Below are 25,126 nucleotides of genomic sequence, written 5' to 3'. Positions count from 1 at the left end.
ATTCCAATCATTGCTCCAGGAAAGGATTCCACTGGCTGGCATTAACATTGTGGGCATTAACATTGTGTGTATCTATGCATGAGAAGCATAGATAGGGTAGACAGTCGGAACCTTTTACCCAGGATAGAAATGTCCAACACTAGAGGGCATAGCTTTAAGGTGAGAGGGGGAACGTTTAACGTAGATGTGCAAGGGAAGTTTTTTTTACACAGAGTGTGGTGGGAACCTAGAATGTGTTGCCAGGGGTGGTGGTGGAGGCAGATACGATAATGGCATTTACGAGGCTATTGGATAGGCACATGGAAGTGCAGGAAGTTGAGAAAAATGGATCATGTACAGGGAGATGAGATCAGTTTGACTTGGCATCATGTTCGGTACAAACATTGTGGGTTGAAGGGCCTGTTCCTGTGCTGTACTCTATGTTCTATTGCCCAACTTGAAGAAGGATTACTTTTAGATTTTTTTAAAATATTCAATTGAAATTTGTGTTGTCACTCTCGATCATGAAAACTGGTAATTGCTCTTCCTTATTTTGCCCTCACAGGGGTTCCATGCGGTGGGTAATTTCAAGGCATCGGAGGACACTTCTCCCACCAGACCTTCCCCCAAGAGTGGGCTCAGGCCCCTGACGCACCTCCGCCACGACTCTGTCTACCAGCAGAGCAAATCCCTCAGCACCGACGAACTGAACCCACAACCCAGGCTCGATGGGTTGGAACAGCAGCTGGCGCAACGAGAGAAGAACTCCCTCAACAGCCTGAAGCGGGCGAGCGTTGACGTGGAACTGCTGGCACCGCGCAGCCCAATGGGGAAGGAGAACATGGTGACCTTCAGCAACACCCTGCCCCGAGTCAACACCCCGAACCTGGACGAGGCCGCCCGTCGCCATATGACCATCCACGTCTCCATGGACGCCTCTCGGTCCAAGCAGCTGATTTCCCAGTGGAAGCAGAAGTCGATTGACGGCATGTCCTTGGACCACGACCCTTCCATCAGTCAGTCGCAGCCTCAGATGAGGACGGCTCTGGAGCTGCGAGGTGCGGGCTTTGACCAGGACGAGCCCGCCCCCTCCTCACTCTACCCCACGGTGCAGGCCAGGAACTCGGAGAGAGGCAGCGGAGCCCGGGTGCTGATCCAGTCCAGGCCCGGACCCTCCCAGCTGGTCCACATCCCAGAGGAGACCCAAGGAAACCCCAGCACCTCCCCCAAGAGTAACTCAGCCCGGGCCAAGTGGATGCTGATGGCGGAGAAGGGAGGAGCACCCCGCCCCAACAACCAGCCCCGCATCATGCAGGTCATTGCAATGTCCAAGCAACAAGGCATGATCACCGTCACGCCAAAACATTCCGATGGGTCTAGTAGCTCCGATTCCTCGCACTACAAGTCCCCCTCCGAGCGCGACTCCTCCAGCATCGTTACTGTGGACGCTCACGGAGCCCACCCGGTTGTCCACGTTTCATCTGGGAACGGTGGGGGGCCCTGGGAATGGAAGTCCCCTCAGGGCAGCATGGATGTCCACGAGGCTTACGAACTCAATGACCTGAATCGGGACTACAGAGATTACCGATCAGCCCAAAACAATAGCAACTCTCCCAGTTCTTCTGCCAGCGACATTGAACAGGAAGACGTGCGTTTTTGCAGTGTTGCCACCATCAATGTCGCTGGAGCAGAGAGGAGCGAAGCCAACTCGGACACGCTGACCATTGGCTCCAGCCGGGACTCGACGCTTAGGAGAAAGCCCAACACCGTGTATCTTGGGGAACGTGAATGCAGCGCCGATGGTGATCAGGATGCTTACTTGAAGAAGCTTCAAGCCAACCGGCGATTCAAAGACTAGACCGGTCTCTTGGATAGGAGTGATAACTCGTGATGCGTTTGGAGCAATAACTTGCCACAGTACCAAACCGTTCAGAATTGGTTATCTGGGCTATGCATTTGTTCCCAAGTTGAACCTAACAGGAACTATTGCCATGGAGTTCCTGCTGTCAGACCTTTCCAGATGATGATTCACAGCCCCCTTCAAAACTGGTTTCTTTACAGTTTGACTTCCCTTGCAAACAAAATAAAACGTCCAAAAGCAAGGTCAACCTTTGGAGATATTGTTTAGAAAGAGTTGCATTTAATAGCACCTTTCATGACCCAAGAACTGGCCCACAGCTCATTAGTTAAGAGGCCTGGATACTATGGGTTGCTTTAACTCGCATGATACTTTGTTCTTATCAAACTTCAGGCTTTTTGAATCTGTCACCCAGCGTTTAAGATGTGTTTTTTAAATTAGCAATGGTTGAGGAAACAAGAAATGAAATGTTGTGTAATACGTAGATCACCCAATGGTGTAATTTGTTTTATTGTGACTTCCTGATATACTGGTCAACATTCTGTGTCAACCGTGGGACTTTGCAGAATACGTGTGGAGAGAAAGATCTGGTGCGTCTGTGCCAAAATACTGCCAACCTTTACAAAATATGTTTGGTGCGACCTTGCTAATGGTCTAGTTACATAAGGGATACTTTGGTGCTAGAATCTATTGATGACCACTATTATTGATTGTAAATTAGCAAGTAAAGTGACTCCCTTTCCTTGCTCCACAACACCTTAATCTAGAACCCAGAACAAAATCAAAATCCTGTTGGTGCTGGAAGTGTCAAATGAATTTAATACTGGTTGTTCCCTCGAAATTTAAGCTGCTTCAGAAGAGAGAAACATAATTCACATTCAAGTAAGCTTCAGTTCAAATCCTGTTGAAAGGTCATTATTGTAACAATTCACTACAGATGTGGCACAACCCTGAGTATTTGCAGCCACCTTCAGTTTATGTAAGAATGATTGTGTTATTCCTCACGAATGATCACTCTGATATGGTTTTTAAAAAAAATGAAACGGATAACACAGATCCGCTGGGAACAAGTTATTCGGCCTTAATGTAGGACGGGTGTCGTCCAATGTTGAAATGCAAGCAATGTATTGGGATGCAATATGTTAACTATTGGAGTCTATGTTAACACCCACACCAACCGGATGTGGAATGACAATTGCTGCCGTCTGTAGTGTTTAGCTCTTTGGCAGGTTAAATATGAACTTTGCACCATGTAATTTAGCAATTCCAAGTGGCAAAACTCATTCCAAGGCCAGTACTGTGATGTTCTCACGCGTTTGATTTAGTCGAACCAATCCTCAGCCACCTGCAAATCTGCCTGGTCCACTGAAGGTGCATCTTGCCATCGCTCGGATCCACCTTTGTGTCCAGCACCATTGACACAAACAGAGAAACTGGAGGCGCCGTTCAGTCAAGTGACACCATTGTGCTCTCTTTTTGCTGCTGGTTGGATGGGGTGGAATGCATGGACTCGGTTATGAGGATGACAGATAAATGAGGAACCAGCTGTTTATCTCTTCCAATCTGCACAGAATTAAGACGACGCCTCGATTCTTTCAGATTGGCCATTCATTGACGAAATGGCTTCCTGTAAAATTCCTGATCATCAGGACTAGAAACCTACCGAGAGCCATCTTTATGAATGTCACTGGCTTATTCCGAAAGCTACACAGAATGTTTACTTGATATTTACTCTGAAAATATTAGCCTGCTTTATGTTTAGTGATGCTCACATTGCACAGGATGGCTGGTCGGTTTTATGTTCAAGCATTAGTCAGTAAAGCCAGCTCTCCTGAAGTGGAGAGTTGTCCCTTAGACCTCTGCTTGGACCTTAGGAAGGGTTGCGTGGCCTCAGTGCTATTCATTCTAGGGTACATAGTGGGAGGGATGGGGTGGGGCAGCAGAATGGGGGGGGGGGGGGGGGGGGGGGGGGGGGGGGGGGGGGTTGGTTGGTTGGTGGTGTAACTGGGTTTCAATGCTGGGTTAGGACAACAATAAGAGAAATGGGTTTATTCGCCAAGATGGACTATTTGGATAGACAAAGTATTGAGTGTCCATTTGAGTGTCTAATGGGTGTTGTTGGTGGCGAACATAGTACCGGGTGGTGAAGAATGCAAACAAAGGGTTAAATCTAACTCATTGGTGTTGGGAAGCTAAACCCAGGCACACTCCTGGAAACCCACACCTTTTAAATATATGGTTGTGTACATAGACATTTGCTGACTTATTGGAGGCTGGCTCCAAACACCTCTTCTGGTTGTGGTTGTCTGAATGATTACTGTTTATAGAGTAACTTTGTTATTAACTGTGAGGAATAACGCGCCTGATTTTGTGAAGCTAACTGTTGTGCTATGCCAGTGATATTAATGGTAGCTCCTACTGTTCTGAAGTATTTTGTACCTGGAAGGTGTCACTTGGACAGAAACAAACTTTAAAATTAATTGTGAATTCGATAAATGTCATTTTGAAAAAAAAATTGTGGAGTGGATTAAATAGGTTTCTGTTTCTGAAGGACAACACTGTTATTCCTTATTATGTTCCAGTATTTATGAGCTTCCCTTTGCAAGGCATGAATTATCTCCATAACTCTCCCTGTAACTGCCTCATTGACTCCCTCTGACACATTGCCTAGTTTCTGGTCTCGTGCAGTTCAGTCACATTTCTTGCATTGTGACATTCATACCAGGTTAAAGGCACTATGTATATGCAAGTCACATTGGAATTGCGGATTACACAATAACACGACAACCACTGAAGCAGCTTTGTCGGAAGGCATTGCACAGATATTTCTCCACCTTTACTAAAGCAACATGGCTCGAGGAATGGTGAGAGTGAGGATGGGTTTATTGACTGGAGCTCCTTAACAACAAGATAATTTCATTATATAAAAACATAGGAAATAGGTGCAGAAGTAGGCTGTTTGCCCCTTCGAGCCAGCACCGCCATTCAATGTGATCATGGCTGATCATCCAAAATCAGTACTCCATTCCTGCTTTCTCCCCAAATCCACTGATTCCATTAGCACTAAGAGCTATTTACATTACTTTTCATTTGAAATGAAACCTTTCAATTTATTGGGACGACCACATGATATGGTCCATCTTTGTCACAGTGAGCTGGCAGAGTGTTTAATTTATGGGCTGGTAATGCCAAGGCTCACCCCCACAATCCTGAGTCATGAGTTCAACTCCCACCACATCTAAATCCAGTTACCGGTACTTAAATCCAGCTGGTTCACTGGTGACCTTTGGGAAGGGAATTTGCCGTTCAAGTCATCTTGATTGACACAAATATTGTCCTGTACACCAGGGAGAACTTCCTTGAACAGTCATTTGCTTTCTACATCCACCTGACAGCAGGTTCACGTCCTGCTTTCAAAATAGCGGCAGCTCTGTCACAAGACCATAACCATAGTTTAATTCTCTCTTTAATTGCTTACTTCTGAAGAAGGGTCTCAACCCGAAATGTCATCCATTCCTTCTCTCCAGAGCTGCTGCATGGCCCGCTGAGTTACACAAGCATGTTGTGTCTATCTTAATACTCTCAAAGATTGCTTAAAGCTACTCTTCTCCTGACAATTGGCGACATGACTGAGCCACCACTCACTTTTCTGGAGACAGTGTGCAAACATTCCAACCCTCTGCAAGAGTGAAACTATTAATGTTGCTGAGATGGACCTAGGTTTGGAGAACTCGTACGACAAAGGTGCAAGCAAAATTATTGTGGGGGTCTGCCACAATAGAAGATAACAAATTACTTGTAAGAAAATAAGACAAAATATTTGATTAGAAAAATATTAACAATTCAGTTTATGATGGAAGACATGATTATAATAGAATTTCAACTAAGGGTTGAAACTGACACAGTAGAAGTGTATTAGCGATGATTAAATGGGTTGCCGAGACACAGTGTCAATAGACCAGTATATGTTTCTGATCTCAACAAAGGGCTCTATTGCTGTTCCCTGGTGATTCCAAAGGCATGCATAAAAGCCTAGGTGTTAAATAGAAAGATAAGAATTGATCAACATGCAATATGTTCAGAAGACAGAGACAAAATGCTGGAGTTGTTTCTCAGCGGGATAGGCAGCATCTCTGGAGAGATGGAATGGGTGACGTTTTGGGTTGAAAACTCTTTAGACTGTGTTAGGGGGGAAAATGGTCAGAGTGGTTTTGTTAATCCAATTTGTGAGGCAGTCGAGCGTTTAATTGTCGTGTGCTCCGACAATGGATCTATGACATTTTTACTTGCCGCATCCTAAATAACCATGTTACGAGATAATCGTTATAGTAGGTGACCATAATAGTGCGGAAAGACTGAAGCCTGTAGTGCAACCAGTCAGTGTCCATAGAAGAGATCATAGTTGCTGTGGTTAGTGTTAATGTTCAAGAGCCTGACGTTTGCTGGGAAGAAGCTGTTCTTGAACCTGGTGGCCACAGTTTTCAGTCATACATGGTTCAGTATTTAGATTCAATGGGCGATGTTTACTGCGACCATCCCCTTTCTCTTTAAACTATCTGGGGCTCAATTTCCCACACCCCTTTAAAATTAGGACCTTTTTTCCCCCACACTCCTTTGAAGCTCAACCAGTTCACTGGAATATTCAGTGTGTAACATCAAAAACAGCAGGCAGGTGGATGAAAGGTGTATTGAGTTATTAATAATAATAATAATAATAATAACTTTATTTGTTAAGCACCTTAAAAACAACCAAAGCTGACCAAAGTGCTGTACAGAAAAAAGAAAACAAGCAAGACATCATAAAACAGGCAGAACAACAGAACATACAACTAACACGAGGCGCATAAATTACATACAAAAATCCAAACAATAAATTAAAAAAAAAAAACATAAAACACAAGTACGAACAACGCAGCAAAACCAAGCAAATAAAGTTAATAAACAATTCAACACCTCACTGGTCTACAAAGGCCATGGAGAATAGATATGTCTTCAGGAGTGATTTAAAAACAGCTAGAGAAGGGGCCTGTTTAACGTGCAGAGGCAATTCATTCCACAATCTCGGAGCCGACACAGCAAAGGCACGGTCCCCTCTGAGCTTCCGCTTAGTCTTTGGCTCAATCAGGAGCAGCTGATCGTCTGACCTGAGAGAGCGGGAGGGCGAATAAGGGTGAAGAAGCTCAGATAGGTAGGACGGGGCAAGACCACTTAGGGATTTAAAAGTAAATAAAAGAATTAATAGGAATGACATAAACAATGCAGAACATTTGTTATTTTGCACCACCAAATTCCTGATTGTGCCGGATTATGGGGAATTTTAGCATTGAATTTCTGTACCACACCTTTCCTGACCATTACATTTTTTGTGTTCTTAGTATCCGTATCAAATTCCGCAATTGATCAATATACTTTATATGTAGATGTTTGCATTCCCTAGACTAGTTCTCTATACTATTCTGCTTCAGGAGCCTTATATGGTCATCCTCCATATAAACAGTGGTCTCAATCGCATATTCCTGCTCGGTCCCCTTTAAACTTTGTTTTTTAATGCTCCCAAGGCAGCTGGTTTAATCACAAACTCTGCTGGCGCATTCAATTGCCTCACCACCTTCTCCTTGTCAAATGTTCCCATGATCCCACCCTTTTGCCCTGCAATTAATCATTCATCAGAATCAGAATGCTTTATTGTCATTGCATGTGTCACATACAACGAGATTACTGTGTCTCTCCATTTAAAAGAACTTCAAAACATTCACATACTCATACTTTTTACATTCCCTCCCTTCCCAAACCCACCCATGGATTCACATGTACATAAATTAACACTGTCTCCCCCCCCCACCCTCCTTCCCCATAACCCGCTCCCGAGACAGAGTTCAGTTCCAAGATTGCTGATGGGTAAAAGCTGTTCTTGAGTCTGGCAGTGCGTGACTTTAGCGACCTGTACCTTTTTCCTGAGGGCAGCAGTGTGAAAAGGTGGTGACAAGGATGTGTAATGTCTTTCACGATATTACAGGTCCTGCTGCGGCATCTGGAGTGGTAAATGTCCTCCAGAGGGGGCAGGGGGAGTCCAATGATACCCTGGGCAGTTTTTATCACCCTCTGGAGAGCTGCACCCTCTCCACCTCCACATCCAGATCTGATATGACATATGATCCCTGATATGAGGCTTCGGAAGGGTGTGAGAGCCAAATAAAGTCTCCAGTGCTGAACTGATTAAATACATGAATGGAAACGACATAAGCGAAGCTGATGAATTTTGCCAATGTTTGTCTTCATCGTCTGTACCTGTATTTGTGTTTCCTTGTTCTTAATGGATGCACAAGTTGCCTTCTACCAAGGTGCTCATTATGCTGATTAATCATCCCGGTTAAACTCAAAAAACAGCCTGATGGATGCTGAGGTCTGAAATGGCAGATCTGGCAGGTAAGTGTATTAAAAAGAAATTCACATTGCATTTTCAATCACCGGACAGTTTTGTAAAATGTAAGACCACAAGACATAGGAGTAGAATTAGCTATTCAGCACATCGAGTTTTCTCCGCCATTCGATTATGTTTGACCTATTTTTCCCCTCTCAATATTCTCGTGCCTTCTCCCCATAATCTTTGACGCCTTTATTAATCAAGAACTTATCAACTATACCCACTTTTAAAAACCTGATTACTTGGCCTTCATAGCCATCTGTAGCAATGAATTCCACAAATTCACAACCCTCTGGCTACAATAATTCATCCTCTTCCATTCTAAAGGTATGTCCTTTTATTCTGAGGTTGTGCCCTCTGGTCCAAGACACTCCCACCACTGGAAATATCCTCTCCATGTCCACATGTTTTCACTGGAACATCAGGGGTTGGGGGAAGGTTTGGTAGAAATATATAAAGTCACAAGGGGCATAGATAGGGTAGAGTCAGAAACTTTTTCCGTGGGTTGAAATGGCCAAGATGAGAGGGCAAGGCTATAATGTGAGAGGGGAAAGTTTAATGGAAGCGTACAGGGGCAAGTTTTTTGTGCACAGTGAATGGTGGGGGCTTGGAATGCATTGTCAGAGGTGGTGGTGGAGGCAGATACAGTAGTGGCATTTAAGTCAAAGTGCAGGGAATAGAAGGTTATGGATCATGTACAGGCAGATACAGGCAGTTTAACTTGGCATCGTTCAGCACAAATATCGTGGGCCAAAGAACCCGTTCCTGTGCTGTACTATTCTATGTTCTGTGTGAACATGGACATTGTTGCCATTGCTGGATTGAATTGCAAGCGTGTAATACCTTAAAGGGCACAGTAGGGTTGGCAGAACCAAGCAACGCTGAGAGGAGTTGGGAGCCAACAACAGTCCCTCAATGATGAAAGCTGGATGCTTGGAGCCATTGCTTGTGAAAACTGTAGAGCTTCAGTCATGCAGTTGGATGCCAGTGAATTCCCAATCCCCATTCAGATGAGTTGTATCAGTGTAGAATACACCCCCTGTAGGGATGAGTACAAGTGGATGGAAGCCAAGGTAATCCTAGCAGACTCTCTTCAGCAGATGGGGACAAAGAGCAGCCTTCCTGACCAAGCATCACCGTCAAAGGGACTGAGTCACGACAACGCCAATTCTTTCCATCCATCCATGTCTTCCAGCCCAAAGTCCCAAATACTCCATTCCTGCATTTCCCTTCAATAAAATCCATCCCAAAATAAGCCAAGGATTCCCACAATATTATTAATAGGTAAGTGGGAAGGCTGAGTGAGATTCATTGAATTTTGTGAAGTGTCGGGGACCACGGATAGAATAACAGTTTTCCTTTGCAAAGGCACCGTCATCATAGGACACAGATTTAGGATATGTTTTGGAATGATTACAAGGGAGGTGAAGAAAGGGTTTGCCACCCAGAGGGTGATGAGGATCTACGCTGCGCTGCCTTTACAACAGTAACTGGGCGCTTGTTTGAAGAGCTGTAAACGGCAAAGCGACAGATATGTCTGCCAAGTTTGCACAATCTCTCAAGATTGCAGCCTCCTGGTGCAAGGGTCCATGCTGAGGTCCATGATCTAGCTTCTGAGTGGACAGCACCCAAGCCCCCATCATCTTAGGGTGACACAGTGGTGTAACGGTAGAGTTGTTACAGCATCAGATACCCAGGTTCGATCCTGACAACGGGTGCTGTTGTATGGAGTTTGTACGTTCTCCCCGTGACTGGTTTTCTCTGGGTGCTCCTATTTCCTCGCACTCTCCAAAGAGGTACAGGTTTGTTAGTTAATTGGCTTCAGTTAAAAATTGTAAATTGTCCCTAGTATGAAGTAGATGGGGTGATTGGTGGTCGACACAGACTCGATGGGCCAAAAGGCCTGTTTTCACTCTGTATCTCAAAAGTAAAGTCCAAATCTTATACAGCCCACAGTCCTCCACAGTGTCCACAATTCCTCAGGTCACCCAGCTGGATTTAATAGCTGCATTAAATGAACATTGGAAAGAAATACGTCTACAGGTTGCACTTAATCACTATTAATCAGCAGTTAACAACCAAAAAAGCAATCATGTTGCCAGCTCTATTTGCTAATGATGTTGCTAACATTTACAGACTGCAGCAGATTTGGAAGGCTAATATCACAACCACAATGGTGCTAACAGAAGCGTTTGATGACACACAGAGTGAAGTCCAGTGCCACATTCGCACCTTCATTGGGGAGATGAAGTGAATAAAGAGAGTGGGGGTGAGGGGGAGGGGGGAGGGTCGAGGGTCGAGCGTGACACTGAAGAGATTGGAAAAACGTGGAATGAGACAATGTGCAGCAAAACAAGGAGGAAACGGGTTTGAATTCCAGTCCAATTATTCAATGCATTTTTGTGTTCCCTGTGACTTGGGCTTGACTGACAATGGATGCAGATTTCCCCAGAATTGAATTTTGTTTTCTGGAGAAGCTCAAAGGCAGATGTCCTCTGAAACAGCTCACAGATCAATCTCATTCACACCTTTCCAAACAAATGTGATTAGATTGTTTATCACTGAATTACTGCTCGGATTCTGCCAGGGCAGCTGACAGTGACGGGAAATTGCAATCTTTTGCTTGCTGACAGTCCGGTATTTATGAGAGATTACAGGTGTGAGGACATGATTCGAACTGTCAGTACTGTGGTTGGAGGAGTGACAGTAAGATTGTAAGTTGCAGCAAGATACTCTTTGAAGAAGGGTACATTCTTCCTCGTCTCCTGGCCAATAGTTTAATACTTAAACAAATTGACAATAAGCAATAAATAGTTAACTTAAACAACATTTAACACTTAAATAAATTAACTGCCATTATTGCTGTTTATATGGCCTTCGTAGCTGCAGTGTGTTCTATATTGCAATGGTGATTCCACTGCAAGAGCATAATTGCTTGCAAGGTGCTTTTGAATGGGAATTGTTCAATGTGAAAGCATGTAACCACTAAATACAAGCACAGATTCTTCCCTGTTGTTATCAGACTCTTGAACAGACCTCACAAACGTGTGAAAGAAGGAACTGCAGATGGTGGTTTAAAGCAAAGATGGACACAAAGAGCTGGGGTAAGTCATCGGGACAGGTAGCATCTCTGGAGAAGGGATGGGCGACGTTTTGGGTCAAGACCCAAGAATGGCTCCTGTCCCGCTGGGTTACTCCAGATTTTTGTGTCCATCTCACATAAGCTAAGAATGTATTCCTGATCTTCCAATCTACCTTGTGGCGCCCCTTACACTTTTTTTAAATCTTCACTTTCCCTGTAGCTGCAACGCTACATTCTGCTCGTTGTTTCCTTTCTCTTTCTGTACTGCCTGCTCTACTCATGATTGCACTTGGATATAGTATGATCTTCTTGCATAATACACTAAATATAAAGTGTCAAGAGTGTTTTAAGACATTTTCTATCTTGTCCCGAACAATGAAATTCTTATTTGCATCAGTATAACAGAATATGTAAGCATAGTACTCTGCAAATTATACATAATAAATGAAAACAAGTTCATAATATATATGTACACTGAACTTCTTTTTCATTTATTACATATATATATTTGTACACATAAAAAAACAATCATAGTTTTTCACTGTATCTCTGCCTGTGACATTAATAACCTAATACCAGTATCAATAAAGCAGTCTCTCTGTTAACGCATTGCTGTGATTAGCCAACAATTCCTTTATGATCACACTGCGAAGGAAGAAGTCAGACTGGGTGCGCTTTCGTTGCTGGGTAAATGCGATGTCCAAAATGGTAAAATGCTACATCTCTAAATGGTAGCACCTCCTGCAGCGAAAGCCCCGATGCTGCAGATCACACAAACACCAAGGCAGCTCATTTCAGAGCAAGATGAGACTGCAGAACCACAGCTGTGGGGAGGCTGGCTCTCATTAAATATTTAATAAGGGCAGATTGCTGCTGGTGTGGGGAAGTATTGAGCAGAACAGGTCAATTAGCTATCACACCCCCCCCCCATCACCCCAGAGCCACTTGACAGCAACACCCGCTCACAAATTAAAGCGAGAATTGAATCAAATTCCAGCAAACCTTTTTTTAAATTCTGTTGCTATCCCATGTATTGTAGTTTTAAATCTTGGATTACAGTGTAGGGTCCTTCCATTTTGAGTAGGGAATATTTTTGGCAACGGATTGATGAGTGGTGCTGGAAATATTTTCACCCAGAACTGCATCAATTCCCTTCATACATTCAAAACATGTCATTCCTATACACAGTCAGATGTTGTAATGATAGAACAGCGAGAAGCAGCAGTGCCGACTAACAGCCCCGGGGGGGACATCAGAACACCACGTTAAGAATGATGTCTGTGATACTGCGAGCTAAAATATAAAGACGCGGGGTGCCATTCACTGTTTTGCTGCATTGAAGTGTGTTTTGCGGGGGGCTGGGGAGATAATTGTGCTACAGTGGAGCCCAGTGCAAGAGATACCCGTGAAAACTGAGGTGAAATCCGACCCTAGCAAACAATGGGCCGGCACAAACAATGGCAAGCCACAAAGTACCCGCGACACACTCTTAACATTACAAATGGTCGAAACATTTTGAGACAATAGATGGTCACAAATTAAGGACTGCCTTCTGTGCACCATCTTTAAATACGGAGTGCATTTCCAGTTATTCATTTTCTTCCAGAAGGAGCATTAAAACAGGCAAGGAACTGTGATAAAGGCACCGTGTCCTGGTATTGAGTCATTGAGTTATACAGCATGGAAACAGGCCCTTCAGCCCAACTCGCCCATGTTTACCGAGGGTACCTACTTGAGCCAGTCCCATTTACCTGTGTTTTGCCCACATCACCTTTTCTTTGAGTGAGCCTGTCCAAATGTCTTTCAAATGTTATAATTGTAGCCGCTTCCATCATTTTCTCTGGAAACGTGTTCCATCTAGGAGGAGACGGATTTGCCTGGTCAGTGGAACTCGCGTCCAGGTGTGACAAGTGGAGAAATACTGAGCAATGCAGGAACATGTATCTTGTTATCACCAGTAGGCCAGGTTCCTGGTGGAATCAGGAAATCAGAAGCTTGGTCGATCAATTTCACCCATTCCTTCTTTCCAGAGATGCTGCCTGCCCCGCTGAGTTTCTCCAGCTTTATGTGTCTATCTTCAATCCAGGAGAGGAGTTCAGTGTGTGATCAGCCTGGAGTCATGGAGTTCCACCTCCTGAGGGCTGGGAAGGGACCTTTGTCCCTGCTATCTGGAGCAACCACAGGGGAAGCATCATGTAATGGTAGAGAGTGAGAGACATGGAATATCCATGCAATGGGAATCATTCCGCTTCTTTCAGCAATTACCATCCTGTTAAATCTTTCCTAAAATTAAAGGGCTTTTGTGTTGAAATATCAGTTATATTATATTTTTACTGCTTAATAAAGCTTCAATTTAACCCTGAATCATTTGGGGTTTGCATCAAAGATGAAGTTTCATTTAGTCGTTACCATTTTTTTCAATTTTTTGCAACTGAAAATGGATTTATGTTGTCTGTAAGTTTCACCGAGGGAAGGGCTTGAATAAGCTTCAAATTTCACAATAAGCAGAGGATTGTGTCGCACAGTGAGTGGTGTGCTGCTCAGCAGAGGTGGACTGATGCATTGTACAGCAGTCGAGTAACACCAGATCAGTCCGCTCATAATGAGAGATCCCATTTCATTGAGGCACAGGTGCTGGGTTATTTTCATTCATCATTATAAAAGGAGACATAGCTTTTTGAAGGCAGCGTTGCCAGCGGTCTGTGTGTGCTGATGAGGTGGTGGGAGACTACTTTCTAAAGGTACAGACAATATGCTCAAGTAGTCTGCAGGCTTTTATAGTTGAATCACAATCCTTCACTTTCTTCTCCATTGAGCAGTGAATCTGACGTCACAAATGGCCACACATTACTTCAACTTAATGTGGCCATGTTAAAGCAGCCTCAGCCCCCATTCTGACAGGGGCCCAAGTTAATTGAGGTGCAATAATGTCATTCCCTTCAGTGAGAGAGATTCAATTCCTCTGGGTGTTGCATTCATTTTGCTGAGACCCTGGTCACTGGAACAAGATGCTTGTATAGAGTCAAATTCTCAGCACTCCTCCCCCCCCCCCCCCCCCCCCCCCCCCCCATCCATAGGTTTTCTCCAGATGTTCCAGTTTCCTCTCACATCCCGAAGATTTGTAGGTTTGTAGGATAATTGGCTTCTGTAGTGCTAGTGTGCAGGGTAATTGCTGGTCAGCATGGACTCGGTGGGCCAAAGGACCTGTTTCCACTCTGTAAGTCTAAAGTGCTCTCATTTCAAAACTCTCTACCCTGCTTTTAGCTGCAACTTTAATCCCTTTATTCAATGAAAAGCCACTGATTATAGACTTGAACATTTCATTTGTTCTCCGAGCATTCACAGTTTGAGAGGAGAGTTCCAGATTTCTGCCTCACTTTCAATGGCAATTTTGTTTCTATAGAAATAAAATAAAATTGTTAACTGAATAAATGCTTGGATCAGAGCCAGTGGATGACATTTCTTTCATTTAGTAAAATGTCATTGAGGCAAGTCTGTTTTCGTCATGCTTGGTGGATTATTGCTTATAAATAAATCCAGGGTCAGAAAATCAATGCAGGCAAAGTTATGTGGGAAAAAGAATCAGTGTGTATTATTCTCACTGGGTTTAGCTCAACACAAGATGAAGTGCTGGAGAAACTCAGAGCATTGAGTTTCACAGCCTTTTTGAAGTCACAAAATGTTACAGCTCCAGCAACCAAGAGGGATTCTGGCTGTCCTCAGAAGCACAACACCATTCCACACCTTATGAAAGCTGTGAGTGTAACCATAGGGTTCCCCAGACTTCATCCTAGAACACAGCGGATTCAAACAAGGCTCAGCCGTCCCACCGACCTCTTGTCTCAATCTTCCATGACATGTGCCTGACATGTGCAGGACTAACTTTAGGATTGCTTCATGTGTAAGTGTGAATTGCATATGTAGTGAATGTGTGCGTATGTGTGTGTGAGTGTGCATGGCTGTATGAGTCAGTGTGTGCGCGGGTGAGTGTGAGCATGTGTCTAAATGTGAATGTGTGTAGATGTATCTGTGTGTGAGTGTGATTATGTGTGTATGAGAGAGAAAGAGGGAGAATTTGTATAGATTGAGAGAGCATGGGAGTGTGTTAAAATGTATATCTGCCTGTGAGTGTGCATATAGAATGCATTGGATGCTACAGTCAGATGGGACATGATGTATACAAACAGTAAGCAGTTGCCCTTTGAGGAGAGCAACAGATGGGAATAATCTGGAGCTGAAGGGAATCCAAATATGAAAGAGCTGCAATCAAGCTCCCAGGGTGACTGTTGGTATGTGAACCCAGCTGGCTGCCGGCACTGCCACAAAACACAGGCGTAATCGATGGGTTGAAGCAAGACAAATTCACAGCCATTGCCTGTGGAAACAAAGGACAATCAGTCTGGCAGTGTGGGGCTTGTGCAGAAAAAGTCAGCAGGGCAAAGAGCTGGAGGATGGGAGGGTCAAGCATTTTGTTGTAATTATCGTGGGAAACTCAACAATGTGCCTCAACATCTGTTAAATAATGAGGGTCACAGTCTGATTCTGGCTCGATGTCTGTCGGGATCAAACCCTTGCTGAATGCAGCACTGGTGGGAAACACCAGGCAGTCCCAGCAAAACATTCATCTGAGCCAGTGTCCCAAGGCTACATGTAACTTGTCAGCAGAATCTCATGTATTTATAATCCATGGCCATAGAGTTCAGGCCAGTCTGATTTGATTCAGTTTGTGAGTTTTCTTTACAACCTTGTTCACTCGCATTGCATCTTTCAAGAAGCTATGGCACATCAGATTCCAATGAACATCAATGTTGCTGAGGGTCCTGTCATTTACTGTATACTTTCCTTTTGCATTTGTCTCACAAAATACCTTAGAGACCCAGGTAGTGAGTGACCCAGGTTATCAATGATGGGTCTGTAAGATAATTGACTTGTTAATTTCCCCTGTGTAGGGCACTTGGGACAACATCGAACCAGTGTGAATGGCTGACCAATGGTCCGCCCGGACTCGGTGGGCCGAAGGGCCTGTTTCCATGCTGTATCTCTGAACTTAACTGACCCAAGTAGTCGGTGGACCGAGCACTGTGATCCTATTACTCAGAAACCATGATACTCTGTGACAATGGTACTCAGTGACTCTGGTACTCAGTGATCCAGCTATGAGTAACCGTGGTACTGAGTGATCCTGGTACTCAGTCTCAGTGACTCTGGTACTCAGTGACCCTGGTACCGAGTGATCCTAGTGACCCTGGTATTAATGACAATGGCACTCAGTGACCCTGGCGCTCAGAGGTTCTGAAACTCAGTGGCTTGATACAAAACCTGGACTGTCTCACTGTGGCTGCAGATGAACAGAAAATGGACACCCTCTGAAGAGGGAACAATGGCCTGAGCCAAATCCTGAGCATTTCAGATTCAGATTCAGATTCAGATTCAATTTTAATTGTCATTGTCAGCGTACAGTACAGAGACAACGAAATGCATTTAGCATCTCCCTGGAAGAGCAACATAGCAAATGATTTGAATAAATAATAATAAGTGTCCGGGGGGGGGGGGGGGGGGGGGGGGGGGGTGATTGGCAGTCAAGGGCTCTTGCTTTTTAGTAGATATCTCTGGCATTTGCAGTGCTTTGGCTTTTTAGGAACATTGGAAAGATTTTACATTGCAGAGGTGGTGAGTCCAGGACCAACTGTGGTAGTTTAAGGCCTTAACTTCACTGTAAAAGACCTGCCAGATGACCTGGTCTCAGTAAATACGGGTCCATGGCTGATAGACTACAGTGAAAACCAAACTGGTCATCCTGCCCTTTTCTGGAAGGAACCCCACAGTCCTGTTCGATCTACAACAGACTTCATATCTATATTAACGTAGTGACTTCTGTCCAACTCACCCCAGCAGGTCACAAAATTGCATCGTTTTAACTCAGGACTGGACAATAGGTATATCTCCGGCTTGCAACATCCACATCCTGGAACTTAATAGATAGAAAAACAATGTCAAAAGCCTGAAATCTTAACTCTGCTTCACTCTAACTAGACGCTGCCTGATCTGTTGAATATTTCCAGCAGATTTAGTTTCATTTCTGTTTTTCAGCATCTTTTACTTCTCTGAGATAATGTTGAAAGGATGATTGGCCTGGAGCTACAGTGGAAGGGGACTCTCGAGGTGAGCTGGAAGCCTGTTCCCAGCTTTACGATGCAGAATGCAAAGAGGATTTGTGGTTGATTCATACACCAACTGTGACACACTATTACCAGCCAATGTGTTGGAATATAAGTGGGTCAGAAATGCAAATATGGAACAATTTGCCACCTTGCCTCCTATTAATAACCAGGCAATGAAACTTCAAAGGGCGCATTCATTATTCATTATTCCCGCTGTAAATCCTTTCTGTTCCAGCGATAGGAACACTTAGTTTCATTTACAACATAGCCAAAGGCACGCAGGCCTACGATCTCAATTGTTTCTGATGCCAGCGTTCTCACACACACACACACACACACACACACACACACGCACACGCGCGCACACACACACACACACACACACACACACACGCACACGCACACACACACACACACACACACACACACACACACACACACACACACACACACACACACACACACACACACACACACACACACACACACAGCCCTGCCTCTGGTCGATGCTGCTGTGCCTTTCAAGCCACCCACAGCCATTCATGCCAGCGGGCAGGGAGCCAGGTCTCTGCAGCACTCGAATTGTGGGCAGGTTGCGTGAGCTGCAGCAGTGGAGGGAGCCATTGCCATCTCGCCGTCCACCACAATGTGAGGAGGATGTACTCCATGACACACTTTAACCCTCGCCTCTCCGGGACACTCAAGGACAGAGATTGTCACACTTCCCAGAACTACTGGGAACCTACCTGGTTACGATGAGCTGGAAAGTTAATCAAGTTTAGGTTGAGATTCTGGAAAAATGCAGCCACGCCGACACTCAAAATGTGGATCTCAAACATGTCGGAAATGTTACACCTTGAAGATATGAAATTCGTCCTATCAGGCAAATCAGACCAATTCTTAAAGATTTGGTCTCCATTTATCGACCTATTACAAGCATGTGGTGCAACACAACCTTGAAAATTAAGTCTTTCAGAACCGGGTGAGAGGTGGGTAAAGATATGAAGGAGGCATATCCCTTTCCATTTCTCTCTCTTTTTTTTCTTCTCTCTTTTCTCTCTCCTATTCTTTTTCTTTTTGCTTAGTTCACATCACCCTCTGTTTTTCTTTTTCAAGCTATACAATACTTTCTCTCTTGCTTTTCTTGCCTTTTTTCTTTCTACTATTAAATCTAAAATAAGAAGTTGTACATGAAATGTAATATTTTATTCATGCCTTATATTATTGTACGTCACTTCTAATAAAAATATTTAAATTTTTTTTTAAAGTTTAGGTTTTGATTTAACATTGTCACCTGTACCAAAGTGCAATTAAAAGCATTTAGTTTTAGTTTTTTTTAGTTGTAGAGATACAGTGGAAACAGGCCCTTCAGCCCATCGAGTCTGCGCCGACCAGCGATCCCGCACTATCCCACACATTAGGGATTATTTACAATTTTTACCGAAGCCAATTGAACTACAAACCTTTACTTCTGTAGAGTGTGGGAGGAAACCGGAGCACCTGGGGAAAGCCCACGCAGTCGCGGGGAGAACATATAAACTCCGTACAGACAGCACCTGTGATCAGGATCGAACCCCGTTCTCTGCCGATGGCCACAGCCAAGCTGAGTGGCTCGGCCAGTTTGCTGCTGCCCTCAAACCACCAACAATGTGTCACCAAGCTCTGGATCAGAAGTAGTTTCACGATTAGGAATCATACAACACTCAGCAAATGATGTGGTTATGACAGCGTGTTAGGCACAGCTTTATAAATTCACGGCCCTTATCATCAATGGCACCAAAACTTCAGGAGTCGAGTCGGACATGCTGAGCCTATGTTACACATGAATGGCCTATTTCTGCAGCAGAATGTTTACAGTCTTTTCTGCTTTTACTTCAGATTTCCAGCATTGGTTGATCTTTGCTTTACATGCCAGCGAATTGAGAAGCCTTCGCAAATTGAGGTCAAACACCTACAGATAGCAAACATCAGAAGGTCACGCTGCACTTCACGAGTTGCAGCCTGAGAAATGTCTGTCACTGAAGAATCGCTGTTGTTTGAAGATTTCAGGCAGATGCAGATTCATCCGTCTTGCACAACTCGGATGGTGTGTTTCTTTGTGGGCTCACAAGGAGATGTGTGTGGGAGATTCACACATTACATGGAAACATAGAAACAAAGAAAATAGGTGCAGGAGTAGGCCGTTTGGCCCGTCGAGCCAGCACAACATTCAATATGATCATGGCTAATCATCCTAAATCAGTACCCCGTTCCTGCTATTTCCTCATATCCCTTGATTTGGCCTTTTCCAAAGATTCATCCTTCAGGCAATGTCCCCAGGCCAGTTCACTGCTGGAAGCCTGCCAGCTTCCTTCACATCTTCAACATGAGCCTAATTTGAGAGAAATCCGTGCCACAGGGGAACGAGCCCAATACTGCATAAATCTGCTAGCTTCACATTAATTGATGTTTAAACAAAACAAGTGCTGAAGCCAGGTCTGATTATCAGATGCTGGAAATATTTACTCCCAGGAGCTTGGATAGAAGCTCATTCCTGTTCATCAGATCACACAATGACTGTCGTAGAATGTTTGTTCTTGTGTACAAGGAAGCAAACCCTTCCAATGATCTGTAGTACAGATCAGTCGCAGTCAAACAGATGGAGTTAAGGGCCTGTCCCACTTGGGCGTCATTTGCACGTCACGCAGGTGGCGAGCGAGGATTTTGAGCATCCCAAAATCCTGGGGTGTCAGGCGTTACCGCGTGTTCCTGCGTAGGTCACCACGCCTCACGATGCGCCATGCCCGTGTCATGCACGCCAGCCACACGCCAACCAATTTTTAGGATGTCGCGTAAACGACGAGCAAATGACGCCCAAGTGGGACAGGCCCTTTAAAGGCAGGCATCAGTTAACGTTGTTGTCTCACAGCTCCAGAGATCTCAGTTCAATCCCGACCTCAAGTGCTGTCTGTGTGAAGTTTGCACATTCTCCCTGTGACAGACAGTAAGGGTTTTCGCTGGGTGCTCCACACTCCAAACACATTGGTGAACTTCAGGTTAATTGGCCGCTGTAAATATGGGTTCATGGCAAAAATAATCAAAAGGGAGTGTGTCAGGGAAAATAAGTTGCAGGGGCAACAGGGAAATAAGAGGAGGGATATCACTAATGGGACTGCTCCCTTGGGAATCGGGATGGAATCGATGGGCTGAATGACATAATTCAGTGTCATTTTAAGAGTAAAATAAAAACATTCTCAAGATAGCCAAAAGCAGGCGGAGAGAAATGAAATGCAGAAAGAGTTGGGTTGAAGTGAAGTTTCAGCAAAAAGGAAGGACATGAAATGAAGCTACAGAATTTGGTAAATTTGTGTTTTGAAATTGAACACAAAGTGAATTGAAATAATGCCCATGAAAGTTCCCTATGGATGAGTCATTCTCATTTGAACAATCACAAAGGTAGAGACGGCCGTATATTTCTGAAGCATGTTTTTGCTCACCTCTAGTCCCATGTCCCTTACTGATGCCAGCTTACTGACCCTGGGGATTGCACATTCATGGGAACAGTGAAGGATTTGACATTGTTGGGATGTGCGTTTTAGCAACAGGGTTGGTCTGGGTTTAATCATGTCTTTCTGAAAACACAAAGAAGCTGCAGTCCCGACTTGAAATGTCACCAATGCATGGGGTGCTGCCTGCCCAATGCGACTCAGGACAAACTATCAAAGGCTCACCACACAAATAGCAGCTCTGGGACTCACTTGATCTCATTCCTCATCTCTATCTCCTTTTGGATGGGGTATTGGGGGGGAGGGGGGGGGGGGGTGCAATGGGAGCGGTAGAGGGGCTGCCTTACAGTGCCAGGACTCGTCAACCCTCTACGATGCCTGGGGCAACGTTCTCTCCCGTTTTTTCCCCTCCAAAGATATTCAGGTGTGTAGGTTCATTTGGCTGCAGTAATAGTTGTAAATTGTCCCTTGTGTTAAGTGTAGGGGATTACAGCTTGGATGCTGTAGAATCAGTATTCCCTTAAACGATTGGACCGATTTGATTCCCGCGAGTAAGGGGGCCCGGCACCCAGTAATCTACTCTCGGCTCTGGTAGATGCTGCCTAGACGGGATCCATTGAGTTGCTCCCGGGGCACGCTCCCGCCCCCTCCAGTCGCCGTGTGTGTCACATTTTCATATTTGATTCTTCTCATCCATGTTCTCCAGAGATGCTGCCTGACCCATTGAGTTGCTCCAGCACTGTGTGTCTTTTCATTAAACCAGAATCTGCAGTTCCTTGTTTCTACATTCCCAACATATTTCTTTCACCACCTCGATGATGTGCACAAGGATGGGGGGAGGGGGGCTGACTTGTCACAGGGGCTTTCTGCATCATTCACTGGTTCTTCCATGCAACACTGTGACAATTCAGAGATACAAGGTAAAAGTATTCAGATGAAACTGCTGTGAAAGCAAAAAGAGACCCAGGAGAATGTTGTCCCTCATCCTCCAGTTATTGATGTAGTAAACAATGGAAATAACTTTCCCAGTTGACCTTATTAAAAAAAAACCTTGTTATTTAGAAACATTCCGCCTGATCGCCTTGTAACCTGCACTGCGCTAACCTGCCTGGTTCTCAGTTGTTTACTCATCGCCAATGGAATAAATGTTCCAATATTATACATGGGTACTCGATGGTCAGTGTGGACCTAGTGGTCTGAAGGACTTGTTTCTGCACTGTATCGCCCTGTGACTTTGTGACTTAGTGACCAAAGTATCTTCTTCCCTGTATCATCTCTGGGTCGAACTGATTATTAAAATTTAAAATGACAGAGGATACTAGGAGAAATCTTTTCATGCAGAGGGGGGCTGGAGGCAAATATTCTCACAGCATTTAAAAACCATGTAGATAAGTGCTTGGATTACCAAGACAGGTAAAAGGCACAGACATTAAACACAATTAAAGAATGGATGAATGAATGAATGCATGAATGAATGCATGAATGAATGAATGAATGAATGAATGAATGAATGAATGAATGAATGCATGAATGAATGAATGAATGAATGCATGAATGAATGAATGAATGAATGAATTAGTTTATTGGCCAAGTATATTCACATACAAGGAATTTGCCTTGGTGCTCTGCCTGCAAGTGACAACATGACATACAGTGATAGTTAGGAATGACACATAAAACATGAAACAAGACCACTCATGCTCCAGTCATTCCCTTTTCTCTCTGGTCCTGTCAGACAAAAGCTACAAAAGCCTGAAAGTGGTACACAGATTCAAGGACAGCTTCTTCCCCGTTGTTATCAGACTCTAGAATGGACCTCTCATAAGCTAAAGATGTATTCCCGATCCCCACCCCCCATCCACCTTGTTGGGGTCTTTACGCTATTTCTTTCATCTGCACTTTTGATGTAGCTGTAACAGTCTGATTGTAATCACTTATGGACATTCTCCCTGGATAGCATGCTAAGCAAAGCTTGTCACTGAATCTCAGTACACCCAACCCTAAACCGATTCAAATACCAATCATTTGAAAGAAGTCTTTATCCAAACCTAGCCCTTCCAGAACCTCAACTACCCTTCCTTTGTTGAGAATGCAGGTGCATCTCCTTTGATAAAGACTTGCGACTTTATGTTGTTCAGTGTGAGTTTGACTCTATTGCAACACACCATTTTGTTAATGTTCAGTCAGATGACCTGTTTTAATGAAGTGGTTTGAGGGGATGAACTGTTAGTAAATGCTAATGTGTGTTATAATAGTCAAAAACTGCACCCTACTTTAAACTTCGCATCAGAGATTACATGAGAAAGGATAGGGTGTACAAAATTTGCAGATGAAATTGAGCAATTCAAAAGTAAGTTGTTTGGCCTATGGTACCATTGCTGGCATGATGAAAGCCTTGCAAACTGTTCCCTGAAATCCTTGCCACCAATTCCCTTCCGAACGTAGTGAGAAAGATAGAACTGCTGAGACTGGTTTATTCCAAAGATGGACAGAAAGTGCTGAAGTAACTCACCGGGTCAGGCAGCATCACTGGAGAAAAAGGATAGGGCCACTTCTTCAGACTTTTCAGGTCAGGACCTTCCTTCAGAAGAAGAGTCCCAACCTGAAGAAAGCTCCCGACGTGAAGCATCACCTATCCTTTTTCCCCCGGGATGCTGGGACCCGTTGAGTTACTCCAGCACTTTGTGTCTACCCTTTCTGAAAGTGATCAATTCCACCAGTCATTCAGCCAAATGCACTCTAATGTATTTTGGAGTGCGCTGAAGAGTTCAAACCAAAAATTCTATAGCGGAGCAAGATAGATCACTCCGGCTAAATGAAATGGGCTGACGTGTAGTATGCAACGGAACGGAACGTGGGCCTTTTTTTCCATCCACTTCAGTAACCCGTCCCGACCCGACCCAACCCGACCCAACTCGCAGTGTAATCAACGTTGCGGGGAACAGTTTGTGTTAATAAATTAAAATTCTGAAAATGAGGAGAAGATTTTTACCAAATAACTTTTATTTTTACGAGGATGTTTCCGTAACCGGCTTCCGTCTCCGCACTAGTATCCTATGGGATCTTTGGTGCGGAGACGGAAGCCGGTTATGGAAACGGGGCCGAAAATTACCCATGAATCTGCCCATGACCGTACTTTGTCTTTTTCATCGAGTGATCTATCTTGCTCGCTATAGGATCTTTGGTTCAAACTATCTGCCTGTGCTGAACAAGGCAGCGCTGAGTGAACTCAGTGGGAGAAGGTAACAAAGTGTGACCAACAAAATAAACCTCATGAAATAGTAGCCCAAGAGAATAAACTGTGTTATACCTCTGGTGATAAAAGTGCATGAAAATGTATAACGTGCATATAAATGTATAATGTATAAATACACATGCTTTCCTTTCCTTCCACAAAAAGAAATGAACAATGATTTTATTAATTGTGCTCTGACATTTAATGAGGCAGGAATATTTCAGATTAATAACAGCCATACCGGTTGCAGTGAAGTAATCAAAATTGCATTCCAATTAACGCGTAAACTCTGTTCTATCTGGCCTCATTAATAAAAATTGTAAAAAGGAAAATGTCGAGGAAATTGTTAATAAAATGTCTGATGAGGTCATTCCCATGGCTACCCCCTTGGTATCATTGTAACCATCAAGATCTTAATGAGGTGGTAAGTATCTCACTGGCATTGAAGTGAATAAAAGCAGAGTCACAGGATATAATATTGCCACATGGCCCTGAAAGGTACAGCCCTGATGTGAAGTCTGATCTCTTGCTTTATTCCCCAGTGTATTAGAGTCACACAGCATTGAAACAGTCCCTATGCCAGTTCGGTAGACCTGGTCTGGAACCAGCTGTGATGGTGGTGAACGTTGGCGGCAGCTTCAGTGGTCACAGGCAGAATAAAACAGAATAAGGACCAGGCCCTTCAGCCCATAATTTCCATGCTGAACATGATACCATGTTAAACAGATCCTCTCTTATATTCCTCCATTACCCTTTTAATAGACGGACCATAGGTGCAGGAGTAGGCCAGCACTGCCATTCACTGTGATCATGGCTGAACAACCACGTTCAGTACCCCGTTCCTGCCTTCTCACCATATCCCCTGACTCCGCTATGTTTAAGAGCTCTATCTAGCTCTCACT

The 25,126-nt window shown here is 44.2% G+C and overlaps 1 protein-coding gene across 2 annotated transcripts in view; it reads left to right on the top strand.

Moving 5' to 3' along the window:
* The window catches only part of LOC129711237 (phospholipid phosphatase-related protein type 3-like), a 59,929-nt gene extending 56,173 nt beyond the window's left edge, over window positions 1–3,756 (top strand). For both annotated transcript variants that reach the window (XM_055658749.1, XM_055658750.1), the window contains exon 8: window positions 545–3,756. In XM_055658749.1, the coding sequence (XP_055514724.1) occupies window positions 545–1,837 (1,293 nt within the window). In that variant the 3' untranslated portion in view covers window positions 1,838–3,756. The remainder of the gene's footprint in view (window positions 1–544) is intronic.
* The last annotated feature ends 21,370 nt before the right edge of the window (window positions 3,757–25,126 follow it).

The sequence above is a fragment of the Leucoraja erinacea genome, chromosome 29 (assembly GCF_028641065.1).
Source record: "Leucoraja erinacea ecotype New England chromosome 29, Leri_hhj_1, whole genome shotgun sequence".
Classification (NCBI taxonomy): Eukaryota; Metazoa; Chordata; class Chondrichthyes; order Rajiformes; family Rajidae; genus Leucoraja; species Leucoraja erinaceus.
The sequence above is the reverse complement of the archived record's forward strand: the minus strand, read 5'-3'. Positions and strand labels throughout refer to the sequence as shown.